The following is a 20,683-nucleotide window of genomic DNA, read 5'->3' on the forward strand; positions in this document are numbered from 1 at the left end:
GGCAGCTCGACAAAATGGCTGCCGCGCCACAAAGAGGCACCTGTCCGATGCCATTGGGCCTCAACCAGGTAGGTGGCTTACAGTCTACCCTCATTTGCGCAGGGCAGCTTTCCTTTGCGTCCATATGACCAGGGTATGCAGCGACTCCAGAACCCCCCGATGCCCCGTCGGCACCCCCTTGCTGCCTCTTTGGCCAGTGAGGAGGTGCTCTTCGAGAAGTTCCTCGGCCTCATGAGGTCTCCTGGGGGTTATCATCAAAGACGCCATCAGGGAAGTCATCCCTGCCATGCTAACGACACCACAGACGCCTCCATCGGGTCCCCAAGCCCCGGTGCAGCCGCCTCCTCCGGCTACAATCCCTGTACCCCAGCCTCCGGCGCCATCTACTCCTCCATAGGATCCTACAGATCCCCAGGAGGATGAGGAGGATGATGAGGAGGATGAGGAGGATGATGAGGAGGATGATGAGGAGGATGAGGAGGATGAGGAGGAGGAGGAGGAGGAGGAGGAGGAGGAGGAGGAGGAGGAGGAGGAGGATGATGATTTATTCCCAGTTCAGCAACCTGGTATTTCCAGGATATAGATAGGGTTATGGGGCACATGTCCTTTTTTAGAATTTTTTGCGTTGAACATCCCCAGGCTCTAGAAAGCCTAATAAACACGCCTACTGGCCTTTATCACTTAGACGTAGGAGCCGATGAGTATCCAGATGAAGAAACCTATTATGATGAAGACGTTGGGGTTAACTATGTCGGTGAAGGGTACGACCAGGGTAACGCAGAGTCAGTAGTCTTTGCCATGGACTCTCAGTCCTGCAAGACCCTCCCTTACCCGATTCCCTGATGGACAACCAGCCCCTGTTTAATGACATACTTCTCAGGGCTGCTGAGCATTTTGGTATCAAGATGCAGGAAATCCAGCAAGATAAAGATTTTGCAGAAAACATCTTGGGGGCAATTCAGTTTATTCCCTTACTCAGGTCGGTACAAAGGAGGATTCAACCTTCTCTAGTAATGCCTAATCAAACTAGGGCGGTAAACCCTAGAATTGAAAAGCTTTTCCGTCCACCTTCAGACCCTTTGTATATAAGGGGCCAACTTAGACCATACTCTTTAGTGGTTACCACTACCCGGAAAAGAGGGGGGTACCCCTTTAGTCTCCTCCGAAGCTCCTCCGGACAAGGAGAGTAAAGAACAATATACAATTGGGAGACAAATTGCATCTTCGGCAGCTTACTGTAGTAAACAAAGACTTCTCAGATAGGCACAGGTAAATGTATTCTTTGAAACCCGGCGCCCCGCCTGCATCCGCTCCGCATACCATTCAGGCAACCTCTCGAGTCTAAAATCCTAAAAATGATCAACTCATCCTTGTTGATTGGGTCAGGAAATTCTCGAGTTGCTTTCATAGCCTCCACTTTTGGTTTGTATCCCTTTCCATGCATTTTAGTTTCTCAACAGTCAAACTGTTTTCAATCTATCTAGTACATCATTCAATCTACTATCATGTTCCTCAGCGTCTTTCCCAAAAACAAGATCATCTTGATATATCAATGTTCCCATCATTCCCTTCAATGTGTGTGCCATAGTTGTCTGAAAAACAGCTGCTGCAGACGCTAATCCGAAAGTCATCCGTTTATAGCGATATAGTCCAAAAGGCGTGATAAAAGCTGTGATGTCTCTGCAATCATCTGTCGGTGCAATCTGATGGTAGGCATTCGATAGATCTAATGTGGTAAAAGTATCTGCACCTCCAATGCAATTTAACATTTTTGAAATTATAGGCAACGGGTACATGTCTACAATGATCTTATTCACATCTCTTAAATCCACGCATATTCTCAATTTGGTGTTCTTCAAGGCCACTACTATGGGGCTTATCCATTGTGATGCTTCAATTTTCTGATATCTTCACCTTCAAGTCTTTGCTTTAATTGACAAAGTAGAACAAGAATTGCAATCGGTATAGGCCTGGCTTTCTTGTGGGCAACTGGTATTGCAGCTCTTTTTTAATTTTATTCTGTGCATAAAATTCTTCATTAATCCCAATTTTGTTTGGAATACATCTCCCAGAACTTTGTCGCTTCCTTTTATCTGTTCGTTGTTGCTTTTCACTAGTAGAATGGGCTCCTCTTCGCATGGGTCTAGTCTGATTCGCAGTTCCGCTTGATCTCTCCATCCAATTACATTCACTCCTTTCTCTGCTACATACTTTTATCTGGGCCTGGCGACCTTTGAATTACACGATACTGGTGAACCATCCCTTTATCTGGATTGTAGACCTTTCATATACTCCTAGATTTGTCTGGTGTTTTAAAGGTACGCTTTAAACCTTCACTCATTAATCTTTGCCAAGTCCCTTGAGTGATGATCGTGTATGTTGCACAACTGTCCACCATGACCATTACTTTCCAATTAGCTAAGATAATTTCACAATGTGGGCAAATTAGCTCTTCCCCAGGAGGTTCACAAATCACTATAAACTCTTTCCTCATCTGACTTCTTCTTGTGCTATTGATATTCTTTTCTTACATCTACACACAACTGCAAAATGTCCTTTAATTCCACAATTTCTGGAATTTGAGTAGTACCCAAACCTACCACAGTTGAAACATCCGTCTCCATCTTTGAATTGTGATGAGTTGCTTTTACCCATGGTTTCTTGAAATTTCATCTGGTTTTTTTGTTCATGTCCTGAACTCCAATTCTTGGTTCTGTTGAACTTGTTTGTGCCCTCATCCGTTTTCTCAACACACACTGCATTTACTAGTCCTTGTTGTTCTGTTTCCATTGGCTGCTTAATGTTTTGTGTGGCATTTTGGGATGCTTCTAGGTCTTAATTTCTTTTGAACACAAATGACTGTTACACCCTTTTGACTATTGCGAATGTTTTGTGTAACGATGGATTTCCCACCATCCATAACCTATCTTGGATTAATGGGTCTCTGGCATGGATTATAATTTGATCTCTTACCAGTTCCTCGAGGGTAATGCCATTTCCAAAACATGTTCTGGATAAATGTTTTAGAGCCGATACAACTCCTTTATACTCTCATGCTCCTTTTTGTGCTCTGGTATAGAAATGGTGCCTGTTGTGGCTACATAGATCTCTGGCGTGTAATACTTATCCAATTGTCTTAAAGACTTTTCTTGTTCATCACGGTCTCCTGCTTCATCAACAGTCAATTCAGGAAGTTCCCTATACTTCCTTTGACCCTCTAAACCTAAAGCATGTAGTAATAGTAGCTTTTTCTTTTGGGGTGTACATCCCTCTTCAACAGTTTTTGTATAGTTCACCCAGAATTCTCCCCATTCTGCCCGTGTAACTACTGGTTGGCCTGGGCCAGGCAAAACGTTTGCTGGTGGTTGTACGCTCATCTCTTGCATTGTTTATTCGCTTGTAAATTATGTGGTATGGCTATCTCTTATAACCAGTTTCTCCTTGCATCTAAGTTTCCTTCTACTTCTCGTTCACTTCTGTGTTTATGTGGTGATAGAGAAACCACATTAAATGAATGAGACATTTTTTTCTTCACTTTGACAAGTGGGAGGATTGTATGGTTCTTTGTCTGACTTCCTGACTCCAATGTGTGATCTCGTGTATTTCTTTTGTCCTTTCCTTTATTCGTTTAATTAGGCCCAACGTGACAATGTATATCACTGGGCCCCTTCCCCACCTCACTGTTCTGTATAATCTCTGCGGTACTGTTCCGAAATGTCCTGGAACAACTTCAATCGTCAAATCCAAACTGGACAGAGGAACAACAGTGTCCCTCCGGAGCTCCTGCTCTCGATTTCTCTCGATTTCTCTGCGTGGGTGCTGGCGCCGGGTATCCTCGTCGCCAAATTGTAGTAAACAAGGAAACTTCTCAGAAAGGCACAGGTAACTTTATTATTTGAAACCTGGCGCCCCGCCTGCATCCGTTCCGCATACCATTCAGCCGACCTCTCCAGTCTCTACAACGCTCTCCCAGCTCCACAAGCCCTCACCATTCAAACGCAAACATTCTGCCATGCGGATGCAGGTGATTACTTAAAGTATACACAACACATTGAGTATACAACACTTACCAAGCACAAATTGCTAATAACGCCACCTTGCTAGCAAGCTATGACTGTACTAAGTGGGATGAAGTTACGGCCCTTGCAGAATCGGCACCGGAACCACTCAAAGCTAAGTGCTCCCTTGTGGCTGCTGAGGGTAGAGCAACGGCAAGCCGCCTACTCAAAACACAATTTCGACGTAGCAGATAACACTGGACGTGTTATTGCTGAGGCCATCATCCTGAAACGACATGCCTGTCTTAGGCAGTCTGTATTCAAATTAGAAACTCAGGCTACCCTGCTCAACATGCCTGTTGAGCCTGATGTTTTTTTTGGAAAGGCAGTTGAGGACGCGCTGCAGTCCGCCAAGGACGAATATGAAACACTCCAATCCCTTGGCCAACTAACCGACAAACAAACCAAAGGGGAGGTGATCCATTTCAGCGTTTTCGTGGACAAAAAGCACAGAGGTGCCGGCTATAGTCAAAGCCAGGGTTCCTTATATAACAGCCAACAGGCCTCCCAGGGTTATCCCATAGGCCAGCGCAGAGCTCATGGAAAAGGGAGAGGTGCCCCCACCAGAGGTGGAAGAACATCCTCAAAGCAATGACGCTCCGCTACTAGTCCCCTCCTACGCCTCCCCAGTCAGGGGACAAATCTCTCACTTCACCCCCACATGGGAGGGGATAACATCAGACAAGTGGGTGTCATCTACAGTAGCGGGAGGTGACTGCATAGAACTCCAGGGAATCCTATCAAACCTCCCCCCGCGACAGAAATAAAACGTCAAGAGGAACAACTCGTATTGGTGGAGGAAGTCGAAGCTCTGCCCCTCAAGGATGCCATAGAAATCGTGCCATGCAACCAGGTAAACAAGGGTATTTATTCAACTTACTTCCTTGTTCCAAAGAAAGATCTAACAATGCGCCCGGTATTAGACCTGCACCCTGCAAAAAATGTTGTCACGCCTCAAAAATTCTGCATGAAAACGTTACAAGAAGGACACCTCAATCTTCCACAGCGGTGTATGAATATCCTAAAGGAAGCACGGAAACCAGACACTGTTATTCCCTCAAGTGGAAGAGATTTGTCATTTGGTGCCAATCTAGACCGATCAACCCAATAGAATGTACTCCATCACACATTCTAACATACATGCTCCACTTGTTGGATTCAGGGTTGGTCTTTACTTCTTTAAGAGTCCACCTAGCAGCTTTATCAGCCTACATCACCTCTCAAGGGAATGTTTCATGGTGGAAAGTGCCAGTCATTAAAGTATTCATGGAGGGAGTGATAGGACTACACCCTCCAATATCTAATCCCCCGCCAGGCTGGGATCTCAATGTAGTGCTAGCAAAACTCATGGGCCCTCCCTTCGAACCTTTGCATCAAGCTACTTTTAAACACATTACCTATAAAACTGCCTTCTTAGTGGCTATTACTTCCACGAGTCAACGAACTCCAAGCCTTGTCAGTGCAGGACCCTTTCTTTATCATCCATAAAGACAAATTGGTTTTACGAACTCACCCTAGGTTCTCCCCTAAATTCATTTCCAAATTCGACGTAAACCAATCAATCGTGCTTGCGGCCTTCTTTCACAAGCCAACTACCTCAGCTGAGGTCATACTCCACACACTAGATGTGAGGAGGGTGGTTCTCTACTACATAGATAAAACCAAACCGCTTAGGAAGACTCAACTGTTCGTCTTCATCGCTACAGGCAGACAAGGAGAGCGCGTTTCCAAGAGAGCCATCTCCAAATGGATAGTCAAATTTATACAATGATGCTATTCATTATCAAACAAGACACTGCCTTCTACACCAGGAGCCCACCCCACACGGGGCACTGGGGCTACTTTAGCTTTTATTGCAAATGTACCCTTAGACAGCATTCGCAAAGCAGCTACATGGAGCTCTCAGCACTACTGCATTGACACACATTCCAAGACAAATACACAGGTGGGACAAGCGGTTCTTAAACCTCTATTTGCCGCTACTCCTTCTCACAACCCACCACCTTTTCATAACACTGCTCACTAATCTATGCATAGCATGTGATCTAAGCAGATAACGCAAGCATCAGAAGGAATACATTACTCACCGTAATCGTATTTCTGGTGCTTGTATCTGCTTAGATTCACATGCGCCCACACTTCCTCCCCTGAGAGAACGTGCATAGATGTTCTACATCTATCTGCTTGGATACAACTGTACTCGCATGACTCATGCTACCTCATGTCAGACGAAAAACAATCTGAGGGACCTCGACACGTGAGGGATCATGGGTACAGCGGATGTCACACTAGGGTTAGTATTACTGGCACGCCCTGTTGGCATCCCTTTTCGAAAATAACTGTAATACTCTGCAGCTTTCACTAGATGTCCTATGTATAGCATGTGAATCTAAGCCGATACAAGCACCAGAAATACGATTACTTTGAGTGATGTATTCCTTCATGTAGTACAGTCCTCTGCCTCTCTGCAGGTTCTATATGCTGAGTTTCAAATATTACATAGATTTCATACGATTCCCTTTTCTCAAGAAAGACGATGCTCCTTAACACAATTCCACAGTTTCTCACTTGTTTACCAGTGTTGTCTTGTTTTTAAACATTGGAACTCTCCAGGTTCTCTCGCCTCCCATTTATGTTCACTGTTTTGTGGCTCCAGGACTCTCCAGTCCTTCTGACAGTCCTTCTCCAGGGGAGTTTCGATGTGGCGTCTCTTATCGGGTTTTCCCAGGCTCCCGTAACACTTGTGCCTTTCCAAGCCTCTACTATGAATGACTCGTTTTTAGGGTTCTCCAAAGCCCTCATCCCCTTTAGTAAGCTTGCTTTAGCGTAACTTCAGTAGGGTACCTGTCTGTACAGGTTTTCTTGGGTCCCTTAACCCCCTGTTGCTTCTCAAGTCTCTAAAATGATAGTATCTTGGTTTTTCACGGTTCCCAAAGCCCTCTGATAGGCTTGCTTTATCAGGGCCTTTCTTCCCTTCTGCTGCAGTTGTCATGTGGTGCTCGTGGATCCAGTCTCTCCGCTGCGGTCTGGTTTCTTCGTCGGTTAACTGGACCACCACAGCCTCAGTGTGGTCAAGCCACCAGGTGAGGAGGTCGCTTTACAGTCTCTGCCTTGATCCCGATCTTGGCTTCTTGGTTGATCAGGATACCAGCCTTCTGGCGTCAGACTAACGATTCACTCACTCTCGACGCTACCACCCATTGCGTGATCTAGCATTACTCTCCCCCTCCAGGACATCCCCCTGTCATAGTCTTGCCTTTGCGTAGGATTCTCTCTCTTCCATTCCAAGTTCTTTGTTCTTTTATGTACATCATCACAAACAAAAGTGGTGTGTCGCCAGAATGACTGGAGCTCTGGAAGATTCTCCATTATCTGAAGCCAAAGTGTTTGGTGAAATATCACTATTGGGAGAGTTGAAATTAGAAGTACGTCTTTCCAATTCTCACGTAGGTAGACATTGGACCGGGAATTTGTTACAGAAATGGAGTCCTAGACCCAGAGAGAGTCCCTTCCAGTGAGGTCCCACTTGCCCAGACCCCTAGAGATGGCCTTGCTGTGTGGGCTCACCTCCCTAGCCTCAAAGGAGGTGGCTCCCTTCTTGCTAGAAGGGACGAATAATCCAGATTTGTCACACAACGCAGATGTGTAAAGACAGATTTTGGATCTGTCTTGTCCTTTTTTTATTTTCTCTGGGTAGGAAATTGGAAACCTTTTATTTATTGGGTTAAAGATTTTGTGCAAATAGCAGAACTTACTGAATGTTTAGGAGGGGGTCACCATGTTAGGAGTCTTTTGTGATGCAGGTTTAGAAGAGTTACCCCCCACCATGTTACTAGCAAAAACTGCCAATAAGTAAAATGGCTTTGTTGGATCCTTGGGTGGAAAGAAGTGTTTTTGGGCATGAGCAAGAATAAAACCTGAAACGGTATTGTATGACATGGCAGCGTTGGGCCTTAATTCAAGCTACTAAGAGGCTAAACTTATTCATCTATATTAAACCGGAAGAAAAGTGCTCTGCTCTACCTCTGAAAGGCACTCTGTTGGTTCTCGAAGCGAGGTCTGCGCTCAATTAATATAAGAAATTCAAGAAAAGGAAGCAAATACTAGGAGCAGCTGTTTGAACTAATAAAATTCATGTTTCAAAAGACTATAGAGTGAGCTTACAATCTGTATACAGTAAATGGATATGTACAATATTTGTGCTAATATGTATATCCTTAATATTATTGAGCTCTGTGTGCAGATGTAGAAACATTGCTTCATTTGGCTAATTTACCGAGCTCACATGTCCCTATCACCCCAGCTGTTTCAAACCTTTGAACATGTTTCTTCTCCTTATAGGTTCAAGGCAAGGATCCATCCGTGGATATTACCCAGGATCTTGTGGATGAATCTGAGGAGGAACGCTTCGATGATATGTCATCGCCAGGCTTGGAGTTACCATCATGTGAGTTGAACCGACTAGAAGAAATTACAGAAGTGGTGGCATCTTCACTGCCTTCCCCACTGCGGCGAGAAAAACTTGCATCAGCCCTGGAAAATGAGGGCTACATAAAAAAACTCTTGGAACTTTTTCATGTGTGCGAGGACTTGGAAAACACTGAAGGCTTGCACCATTTGTATGAGATTGTTAAGGGAATCTTCCTCTTAAATCGAACTGCACTTTTTGAAGTTATGTTTTCGGAAGACTGTATAATGGACATCATTGGATGCCTAGAGTATGATCCATCTTCCTCACAGCCGCGAAAACACAGAGAATTTCTTACAAAAACAGCAAAGTTTAAGGAGGTGATTACTATATCGGACCCTGAACTGAAGCAAAAAATACACCAGACTTACAGAGTTCAGTATATTCAAGACATGGTCCTACCCACACCCTCAGTATTTGAAGAAAATATGTTGTCGACGCTTCACTCCTTCATCTTTTTTAATAAAGTAGAAATAGTGGGCATGTTGCAGGTAAGTTTTTATTGCTATCCTCATGAACTTGATTGCAATTTTGTGCTGGCTAATTTGAAATGTTGGTACTTGTGAAGAGGAATGTGGTCTACATTGCCCTTATGCTTTAATCAATTCAATATTAATGTGCACAATCCCTAAAGCTTAGCGCAATTAAACCTGGTTGAAAAATATCCTTGTGTTATCAATTGTCGATGAGCTGCGCCTAGTAAGCTGACAGAGCCTCTTCTATATACAGGCAACAAAGAGCTTTTTTTCCATTTCTTGATTCTGTTAGCATCCTGTGGATTTTGATACCTATGATTATGGCTCATTGGCAAGTAATTCAATCTCATTGTATGTTGTGGTATTTTTAGACCTTTGCACACTAGCTCTATTAGACGATACTTTATGGAAAAGTGTTTTGACACTTGTACTGTACTTGTCAACCCTCTGGTGACTATCTTATTGTTTGGATATTAACACATCTGACATGCAATGGCCTATCAGCATATCGTTTGTCATACAGTACAACGGATGGAAAACAAAAATCGGTGTTCATTTGTTGGTGTTTTATTCATTTTTTTTGTTGCTGACTGATCATGTTTGCATCACTGCCTCCCTCCCCCCTGCCTCTCCCCACACTCCAATAATTTCCTTTGCATTCGCCTTGACCAGAGTTGCTAATGCAGTGGTTCTTGGGTTACTTGCTTCTTAGTTTCCTCTAAGGCAGGGGTCTGCAACCTGCAGATCTGGACTTTGACGCCCATAAGATCTCACCATTCACTATGCTGTCTAAGGCTGATGGGAGTTGTAGTACAAAATATCTGGAAATCCAAAGGTGGCAGACCCCTGCTCTAGGACAACGCTTCAACTCCATTAGTTTGGGCTGTTTTGGGAAATTTTTCTGGGAATTCATTATATACGTATTTCTTCGGCTTGTGGATCTGCTTAGATCGCTTTCTCCGCATAGGTCAACATCTAGTGGAAGTCACGGAGTACTACAAGAAAAAGGCGAAGAAAATACCAGCGCTAATTCTAAAACATGTTGGTGCGTCTCTCCTAAAGGCAGTCGCTGAAAAACACATTTTGATGCCATTAACTCTGGAGGACACCCAGACAGAATCTTCTACTCCTTAGGCACACTCTCTGGGGCTATGCGCCACACGGACAGCTTTCCCACAAAATCCACCCCTACTTAGGATGCTACCCCTTCACAGTGCCTTGTCACCTCGGGCTTCCCACCACAATGTCATTTTACACCAGAAAAATTAAAGCGATTAGGGCAAATGTCCCACTTTGTAGACTTTATGGACAGACACCCGGATCAGTTAACGGTACTCAGATGCCTCGGAGCCAGCAGCATCAGCAGAGCCACCCCCTTCCAAGAAAACCTGCCTTGAGCCACAGCCCAGCATCTCTGCTTTAGGCACCCAAAGACAGCCCTCAATAGCAAGACCCATATTATGACCAAGCAGAGTCTTTTTGAGGGGAGGGGGGTATCTCTATAGCCAGGATCAAGACCAGTAGTACGATGATGACTACAGTCCCCGACCATCAGGACCAGCCGGTTGCAGACTAGCCAGTTGAGGATCAACTACAGTATAACGAATTGTTACTGAAGACGGCGCACCATTTCAATATTGACACTGAGGAAACACAAGGTGCTGATAACGATCTTGTGGAAAACTTCCTGGGGGGCAAAAAGGCAGTCACACAATTCTTACCTTTCTTGCAATCAATACAGAGACGGATTCAACCATCCCTATTAACACCTAGTCTTACTTGACTGGTCAATTGTTCAGGCTGGCACCCACTGACCCCTGTAAATTAGGGTCCAGCTCAAACCAGATTCTCTGGTAGTTACTACCACCAGAAAGAGGGTGGGCACTCCCCTGGCGTTGCCACAGGCCCCGCCAGACAAAGAGAAAGAAGAATTTGTTTGGGAGAAAGGTTGCTTCCTCTGCAGCGTACCTGACAAGAATTTCCAACCATACAACCTTGTTAGCTAGTTACGGCTTCCACAAATTGGACGAGCTTGAACTACAGGCTGTCCCAGCACCACTGAAGACCCAGCTGCTGAAATCTGTTTCAGAACGCAAGCAAGTCTCAAGCTGCATTCTGAAAAACAATCTGGATGCTGCGGGCAACACAGGGCGCATCATAGCCGAAGGGACCCTCATTAAGCGGCACACCTGGCTTAGGCAGTAGGGGTTTAAGCTGGCGACCCAAGCTACCCTCCTGAATATGCCGGTAGAACCAAACGTCCTATTCGGTAAGGCCGTAGAGGATGCCCTAAAAAGTGCCAAGGACGAGTACAAGGCATACATTAGTTTTAAACAATTGAGTAACAGAGTTTGCTAATCACATGTTTCTTGATTAGCAAACAAACCCATTTGATTAGCAGTGTTGTATGAATATTTAAGCCACCAGAAGTTATTTGTACGTAAGGCACAAAATAAGCAACAATCCAACATTTTTGTGTATTGCTGAAGTACAACGTTAGTGAGATGGGTTAGGTCTTGCAAATTATTTTAAGTTCCAGTAGACCTGCAGGTTGAGCATCTTGGTTTACCAACTTGACCTAATAGAAATACACTTGACCCATGGCAACGAATGACAAAATATTTAAATGCGCTCTTTAAAATGGTGCAGTGCACCAGAAACCCACTTTGTTTGACACACTGCTGCTAGCCATGCACCATGAAACATTTACTTGACCATTACTGCAAACAAAGTAAGTTAAATAAGTTTCCAACATCCCTTACAAATGGTACTCGCCCTTCATAAAATCTACTTGACTATGCAAGTGGGTGATTAGACTTTGCGAACCCTGCATGAATGTCTGTAAAATTTAAAAGGTTAGCTGCATGAATGGAGGTAAATAGATACGATTAAAAAGGCACTGAAAACTGTTTGGACACCTCTCTCCTGCAGGTGCTAATATATAATGCAACCATAATCATAGAGCAAAGTGAGCTATGGAGGGTTACTACAAGTTATGGTATTGCAGTAGATCTGTATATGTACAGACTGGATGGAACTATTGATCACTACTTTCCATAAACATCTGGTTAGCTTTGTGTATTCATTATGTAAGAGGAAGAAAATGAGACTTAAGCAGAGTGGATGGTGTAGCAGGCGGAGAACTAGGCAAACTAGGCGTAATAGTGTAGTTTATGGCCATCTCACTTTCAGGGTAGCTGTTATAGAGAAACAGGGTGATAGAATGCCAAGGAGTATGTGAGCAGCTTGTGGGATGAGTACCAGTTGAACAGATAAATGCAACCAGCAGGTCACAGAACTGGGATTACCATGAAAAGCACTTGGCTGTGTGATCCTGTACATTTTGAAAAGTGTTCACTTGTCAATATGATGCACCTTCCCCAACAAAATATAAATTACACAGTTCGATAAGCTTGAAACTTTACTGTAAAGCATGGAGACAATACATTGTTTAACAGTAGCAATACTCTTAATGATTAATTATGTAATAACTTACATTTTTAGGAATGGAATTGCATGACTGTCTTTTTAAAAAAAATAAAAAAATATACTTGTGATTATGGCTGAACTCGATCCATTAGCTCCTTTGAACTTGCAGTGAACAGAAAACATAGGGTGGAGAGAGTAATGACGGAAAGAAAGGAATGTAGGGTGAGCTGTGCTTTTATTGAACAGGGTAACTTAAATAGCTAGCTTTGCTATACAAGTACCAATTAAATTAGCAAACCTTCAGAATTGTATAGTAAATTGCTATGCGACACTGCTTATTTTATGCCTTGCGAGTACGACACTCTTAAGTCCCTTGGGCAATTAACAAACGGACCGTATTTCCAACGGGTTTCTCCAAATTCAAAAAGATTTCGGGGACAGAGCGGACAACGTTCCTCAAACTACTCGCAGGGATGACAATCCTAGTCTTGGAACCAGTCTCAAGGCCAGGGGTCCTCGGCTAGCTTTCAAAGAGGGAATAAGAGGCAGAGGCTGAGGTAGAACCTCTCCTGGGAGAGGCTCAGCCCCTCCCAAAAATGACAGGCCACTTCAGGTCCCTTCCCATGCAACTCCAGTAGGAGGTCGAATTGCTCAGTTCACCCACGAATGGAAGGGGATAACATCAGACAAATAGGTGTTGTCCACCAGAGCAGGCGGGTACTGCATCGACCAGAAACCACCTTACCGCCCACCAAGATAGAAGAAACAAACAGCATAAGAAACAGCCATACTGCTGGAGGAAATGAAGGCGCTGCTCGGACGCAATAGAAATCGTCCCGGCGAACCAGGTAAACAAGGGTCTCTATTCAACATACGTACTTGTGCCAAAAAAAACCTTACCATGTGCCCAGTATTAGATCTGCGCCCCACAAACAAGTATGTCAAACCACAGAAGTTTAGCATGAACACGCTGCAGGAGGTGAATCCACCCTGAAACGGGGGGACTACATGGAGATATTGGACATGAAAAAAAGATGTATACTTTCATATTTCAATTCACCCTGTGCACAGAAAATACCTGCGTTTCAAGATGGCGGAAGTACATTACCAGTTCAAGGTACTCACATTTGGCATCGCCTCAGCACCAAGAGTAATTCACCAAGGTGCTCGCAGTAGTGGCAGCACACCTGCGCAGATAGTCCACCCCAGTATACCCTTATCTGGACTGGCTGATCGGGGAATCTCCACAAATTTGCAGACTAAATATGCAAAAAACTATAGACCTCTATTTCAATCTGGGTTTCTCAATTAACGAGAAGAAATAAAGTCTAATCCCCAGCCAAACAAAGCAATTTCTGGGGGGCTATTCTAGATTCAAATGAGGAGCTATCGTTCCCCTTAAGCGAGAGAGTAGGAAATATGCTGCTGCAGGTACCTCAATACAAGGTTGGTTGCCAGATAACGGTGCTCAAAGCAATGCACTTGCTGGGAATGGTGGCCTCTTGCATTTAGTTAGTTCCTCACACGCGCCTGCGCATATGTCCAATGCAGGAATGGTTAGCAAAACAGTGGTCTCAGGCGAGCGGACAGTGGGACGATCTAGTGGTTATTTCGCTAACCCTGGTTCAGGCTCTTCGCTGGTGGTCCAAGGACAACCTGTTAAATGGAAAACCTTTTCGCGCTCCACCAGCCCAAGCGACCCTAACTGCAGACACCTCACTCGCCGGTTGGGAGGAGGAAGCACACTACCTCCACCATACTGCCCATGGACAGTGGACACTCGCCACTGCCCATAGACATAGGAACTTGTTGGAGCTCTTGGCAGTCCTCAAGGCTCTTCAAGCTTTTCAGCAACATCTCCAGGGTCAGATAGTGCAGGTCCACAGACCGCACCGTGGCCATGTTCTGTCTGAGCAAACAGGGAGGCACACTCCCTCCAAGTCTGTCCAAAATACCCCAGAAGATATTGAGGTGGGCACTCAAGCGGAACATGCGTCTAATATCCCAACATGTTCCAGGGGAACTCAATTCTCCGGCAGACATTTTAAGCAGGCACCTTCTACCAGAAGAGCACGAGTGGCAACTCTAGAATATCCTAGATGGAATATTCTCACTATGGAGTCACCCCCCACTAGGCTTGTTCGGCACAAAGCTAAATGCTCAATGCCCAGACTCTGCGTCCAGATTTCTCCAGCCAGGGTCCAAGGGGAGCGCCCTGTGGATGAACTGGTCCGCGCCCCCCTCCCCGACAACACTCCTGAGCAGGATAGTGCCTAAGATGCACCAGGAACAAATAACCCTAATCCTGGTTGCTCCTATGTGGGCGAGACAGCCTTGGGTTCCACATATGCTCAGACTGGCGATGTGCAACCCAATCACACAACACAAGGGGGCATCCCTCCACCCACAATCAAGGAACTTGGCAGCTTGGCTCCTGAAGTCATCGTTTGGCCACTTGGTGTATGGCTATCCTCAAGGAGGCACGAAAACCCAACACCAGGCAGTGTTATTTTAATAAGTGGAAGATATGGTGCACATCACAATCACTTAACCCATTAGAATGTTCTCCAGCTAACATGCTACACTACATGCTTAACTTACTAGACTCCGGCCTAGTATTAAATTCCTTAAAAGTACATCTGGCAGCCCTATCGGCTTACGCTACTTCACAGAACACGGTGTACTGGAAGAAAGTCCCTGTCGTCAAGGCATTCATGGAAGGGGTAAAAGAGGCTTTACCCCCAATTTCCAACCCTTCCCCTGGTTGTGATGTCAATGTTCTGCTCTCCAAGCTCATAAGGGCCACGCTTCGAGCCTATGCACCGGGCCAGCATAAAGTATCTTACCTATAAAACTGTGTTCCTGGTACTTATCACCTCCATAAAACGAGTCAGTGAACTACAGGCTTTATCAGTACAAGACCCCTTTTTCCGTTATATTCAAGGACAAGGTTGCCATCCAAGCACGTCCTAGGTTTTCACCTAAATCCATTTAAAAGTTCTATGTAAACCAGTCCATAGAACTCCCCACCTTATTTAAGAATCCTTCAAACTAGCAGAAAGAAGCCTCCATACACTTGTACGGAAGGCGGTCTTGTACTATGTGAAAAAAACAAAACCCTTAAGGAAAAGAGACCAACTCTTTGTTTCCATAGCGCCTGGTAGAGAAGGCAATCACATATCAAAGGGTGCCATTTACAGATGGATAGCCAGATGCATACAACTCTATTCCCTATCCAAAAGGGTTCTACCTTTTACAGCAAGGGCACACTCTACCAGAGATACAGGGGCTATCTTAGCTGTCATTGCAAACATTCCTCTAGATGCCATATGCTAAATCGAGTTCCATCCATACGTTCAAACAACTGCATTGACGCACATTCGAAAGCAGATTCACAGGTGCGACAAGCAGTCCTAAAACATCTTTGCCGCTGTACATTCTAACTTCCCACCTCCTTCTCCAGACACTGCTAATTAATCTATGCAGAGTGGATACATTACTCACCATAATCGTATTTCTGGTGCTTGTGTCTTCTTAGATTCACAAGTGCACACCCTTCGTCCCCTAATGGAGTAGAAGGTGCATAGATGTTTACTGGGGCTTCTGTCTCTGCTTTACAACATCTGTATTCGAGCTATACTTCATGCAACCTCATGTCAGAAACAATCTGAGGGACCACGATGCATGAAGGACCATGGGTACAGTACACGTCACACTAGGGATAGTATTACTAATCACGACCTGTTGATGTCATTTTCGAGTTTTGAAAACAAATCTTGGAATATTCTGTGACTTCCACTAGATGTCACACTATGCAGAGCATGTGAATCTAAGCAGATACAAGCACCAGAAATAGGATTAAGGTGAGTAATGTATCCCATATCGCCATCCCCTGTTTTTTTGTGCACTTTGTCACTCCTCCCCTCTGTTCTTTCCTTCTCCCCTCAGCATGTTGTCCTGGCCGACCCTAGGGCAATTACAGTTAAATATTCTGATATTAGCAGTGCAAATTGACCTGTGTGGAAAAAAGGTATTTGGAAATCTTTCGACTTCATTAAAATACATTTATTCTATTGCTGGAAAAAGGGCCTTATGTTTTGGAGCAAATTATTTTTTTTTCAAATGAGGGTTTCGAAAGGGTTTCCAAATATATCGTCGGCCCAAACCACTGTTTGTTTCTTGAGGTAAGGGTGCCTTGTCTGCAAGTCTGTTTTGGAGCAAAGGAATATTTCAATCCTATTTTCTCCAATTGAAGACAATTTTGCTTCTCACCCATTTCCAGCAGAATATCTTCTACACACTTCACTTATAAGGGATTTAGTACAAAATACCAGCCCACTCCAGTGGATCGGCCTATGTTTTCCGATGTTGGCCCAAGTGTAGCATACAGATTGCAGTCCCCCCTCCACCTACTTGTACTTTTCCTTCTCTTTGCCTCACTGACCCTCCTGCACCCATCTTTCTACTCACTGACATCCTTAAAGCTCAATAGTCACTGGATTAACCTACTGGAATTGGGTTTGGGGTGATATTTGTTCTGATCCCCAGATATGCCTCTACTTTAAGAGTGCTTGACCACACCTCAACTCCATTCCACAGCCACACACCTACAAACAGTTCTTGGCTTTAATCCTATATATAGCCTCCCTGTTACCTCAAGGGAACATTTATCGTTGCCTATGTGGCTACTGGTTGATCTAGTGGCAGCCATCACACTTGTATGGATCATCTTTTGCTCCAGGCATTTTCTCTGGCTGCCGATTTTCTTTTAATCACAGGCACAAACGACCCTTAACACAAACCAGTGTAGTCCATCGGAGACCATATTCTGCAAAGTGCTATACTATGATGGATTTCAAGGTCTTCAGGGCTTGTAGCATTGTACATTCAGAGTCCCAAAAGTTAACTGTGGAGATTGCCCATTCTGTGGTGCGTGTGGAGTCAGGCCAGGATTCCACGCAGGCATTTAAGTGCTTGAGGGTGTTATTTGCCTGCCTGCGCCCCTTCTCGTACTGTTCAGTAAAGCAGACTTTTGATCTCCCTTTGTGCCAGACACTTGCCTCAGTAACTCAATATCTACAATTTTGCACATGTACGCCTTCTCAATATGCATTCCATCCATTGAGAAAAATCCTACCCCATCTGTGTTTGGCCAAGTGATGGATTTAAGGTTGAGAACGTTGTAGAATTTCTGCTCCAATCTGCCCTATACCTTTGGGGATGTGTTTAAATATACCTGCTGCCTCAGAAAATAATTATTTTGATTACACTCATCTTGTCCTTTGTGGCATGCTGAATCAGTTTTGTTAGTCTATGACTGATCATGACAATGGAAATTTCAACACAAAATAATTTTCTGACTCCCATTTCAAAGCTGAGATCGTTTCTGGGCTTCTTTCTCAGCTATTTCATTGTGAGTGACCAGCCAGGGGGACTTATATTCGATCTAGAGTTATTGAGTTATACACTTTGACAGCCCATCTGGTACTCTACCAGCAGCATGTCTTTGCAGCACTGCTGAGGCTTGACACCTTATGCTTTGAGTATTGTTAAAATGTATGTAATTTATTGAGTATATTTTAAAGATGCAGCAATCTTCAATGGGGCGCTTATAGATTATGCCCGAATACACCATGAGTTGTAACATTGCCAAAGCACTGCTAACCTGATGTTGGCCAGGCTATGCGGCACACATCTGTTCTTTACAAGGCCAGACAATTGTGTACATCATATACCACTTCATGGAAAGAAGTACATCCCGAGAGAATTAAGTCAGTGCACCTCTTAACCATACTGTTGCAATTCTGCATCTGCAATCGTTTTGAGTGTTGGGTCAAGCAATAGTGATTTTAAAGCGGAATTTACTTATGCGTCTGAGTGGACTGTTTTCTTAAGTAGCTTCTTATGGGGAAATGTTGATTTGTTTGCTGCAGAGAACAGAAAAAAATGATTGGTATTCCCCAGTCATGTCCTCATGATGCAAGAGTTGACTTTGATGCCACTTTGGGATTAACATCCTGGCAGTGATCACTGATACTCTATTCAAAAGGAACATACTGTGACAATACTTTGGACATGGGGAAAGTCTGTGTACAAGTCCAGGATTTGAGAACTGCATGTAATTGCTGTGGTGAGTGACTTTTTTGACTGGCTTGTATGTGGCAACTAGATGTTTGGCCCATGCTGTTCAAATATTTTAATGCATAAATGTACCTTCTCAATTGACAGAAATGCCGCACTGATCTGTGGAAGACTTTTGGAGCATTTAATTTGTATTGCAATATTTGAAATGCGTTTTTTTACAAAACAAATACCTCAAATGCAAAGAACTGGTCTCTCTACCCCCCCAAACTTCCATGGCACACCATTGTGTCTGCCTCATTCGGCAGGGGCCCTTATCCTTTAGATGTAATACCCCCCACGCAACATTTTCAGCAAAGTTAATCTGATCTGAGTTTTGAATGACGTGCATGGAGGTGATGGTCCATTTTTAAGGAAAATGGAAAGTCATGTTGGATGAAGAATGTTCAAATGGTGCAAAATGCCACTGCTAGGATGCTGTGGCAAGTCTGTTGCTTAAATAGTTTTATAACCGTTTTATGTGGTCTTCTGCATCTTATTCAAATTGCCCACACTTAACATCTTGGCAGGATACTATGCCTTTTTATCAGCATTGAACCTGCATAGATATTCCCTCACTCCCCAAGATCGTACAACAATTCATTCTCTTCATGGATAGGAGCTTCTCATGGCAGCTTGTGTCCATGCACTTAACTCTGGAAAGTACTTTATTCCTATGTCCCGTCCCCTTTCCTCCATACTTGTTAGATATTCCGTCCTTCGGGACGAGACCAAGGCCCCTTTTGATGGCATCAATGGAAAAAAGATTGTCCTTTTTTGAAATTTTTATGTGGGACACGCATGTGTGGCTTTAGCACTGCCTTCCTGAGCCCCGCCCAGCGCCCTTCAGTACTTTCTCACTGCAGTCCGGATTGGACACAATTTGCATGGCACGGTTTTTTCTTCCTGCTTTGCCCTTAATTACTCTTCCTGCTTGGGTATCGCGGTTGGTTTTTTCCTATGCAGGACAAGAAGGGTTTTGCCTTGTATTTATCTAGTGGACGACACTACGCAATCTTTGCCAACAGTGTCTTTGCACAGAACATTGTTGGGGCCTTGTGTTTCTACTGTGACTCCTTCTCGGCGGGTGCTCTTGAACGAAGGCTTGTCGGGTGGGAGGAAGTCTTTCAGGGCGTTCCTCCATCTCATCTTCAGAATTTCATTGATTAAAAAAGAAAACGGCCGGTAAATAACTTCGTTTTTAGGGCACCCCTGTCCAGGTGACTCCTTTCCAGGGGTCATCCTGTTCTGTGAGGGGTTGGAGTTACTCTAGCTGTCATGACCTTCCGGTCATGGACAAATGGGACCAATGGAGGAGGCGGACCTTCTCTTGTGGCATTTACTTTCCCAGCACACTCAACCAAGATGGCTGCCAAAATCACACAAGGAAGAAATCCTGGTCAGGGTGTAGTGTTATGGCAACCCTATCCCACACACCATAGATTCTTTATATGAGCGACTGATTCAGCTCCTGGCGTCGCTACACTGCTTCTGATGATCCTGGACTGTGAAGCCCTTCTGTCCGCTTCTCGGACCTTCCGACAGGATTCCTTCCAGTTTCCTCCGGAGTGTGCTACCTGTGTTGTTTTCCAGCAGCCCCCGGACTGCGGTAAAGCTCCCTGCTTTCTGCTGCCGTTCTCTTCTCCCAAGCGGCTTTCTTCATTTTTCTTTTTTTCACATTGTCTCAAGGGCCTTACTTCACCTTCCTCCAGGCCCCCTTTTCTTTTCTTCCCGGTGCCTCATCGCTCGGTCCTGCTTTGCGCTTCGTGCTTTTGCATGCTGTCTCCTGGGCAACTCGTAGCCCTCCCAGCACATGCTGCAACCTTACCCGCTAGGCAGCACGGCTCTTGATGTTTATTCTGTACTGCTGAAAAGCACTTGGAAACACTGCGTGCTCCCCCTTTATCCCTGATCTGCCTAAATGTTTTTTCGCTATATTAGAGGGTATCCCCAACCCTGCACTGCCCTTTTTTTCATTCAAGGACCTGGCAGAGTGGGGGGGATTCACCCATTACCTGCACATCCTCCTCGGAATCCAATCTACAGGTCAGTGTCTATTTCCTAAAAGCGTTACCAGGGATCGCCCTGAGGTACCTCATTCGATACTGGATACCAGTGTGCGCTCAGAGTTC

The 20,683-nt window shown here is 44.6% G+C and overlaps 1 protein-coding gene across 2 annotated transcripts in view; it reads left to right on the forward strand.

Moving 5' to 3' along the window:
• Positions 1-20,683, forward strand: part of PPP4R3A (protein phosphatase 4 regulatory subunit 3A) — a 547,019-nt gene that overhangs the window by 235,385 nt on the left and 290,951 nt on the right. For both annotated transcript variants that reach the window (XM_069637435.1, XM_069637437.1), the window contains exon 4: positions 8,400-9,017. In XM_069637435.1, coding sequence (XP_069493536.1) covers positions 8,400-9,017 — 618 coding nt within the window. The remainder of the gene's footprint in view (positions 1-8,399; positions 9,018-20,683) is intronic.

Source organism: Ambystoma mexicanum, chromosome 14 (assembly GCF_040938575.1).
Source record: "Ambystoma mexicanum isolate Mex_15411 chromosome 14, UKY_AmexF1_1, whole genome shotgun sequence".
NCBI classification, from domain to species: domain Eukaryota; kingdom Metazoa; phylum Chordata; class Amphibia; order Caudata; family Ambystomatidae; genus Ambystoma; species Ambystoma mexicanum.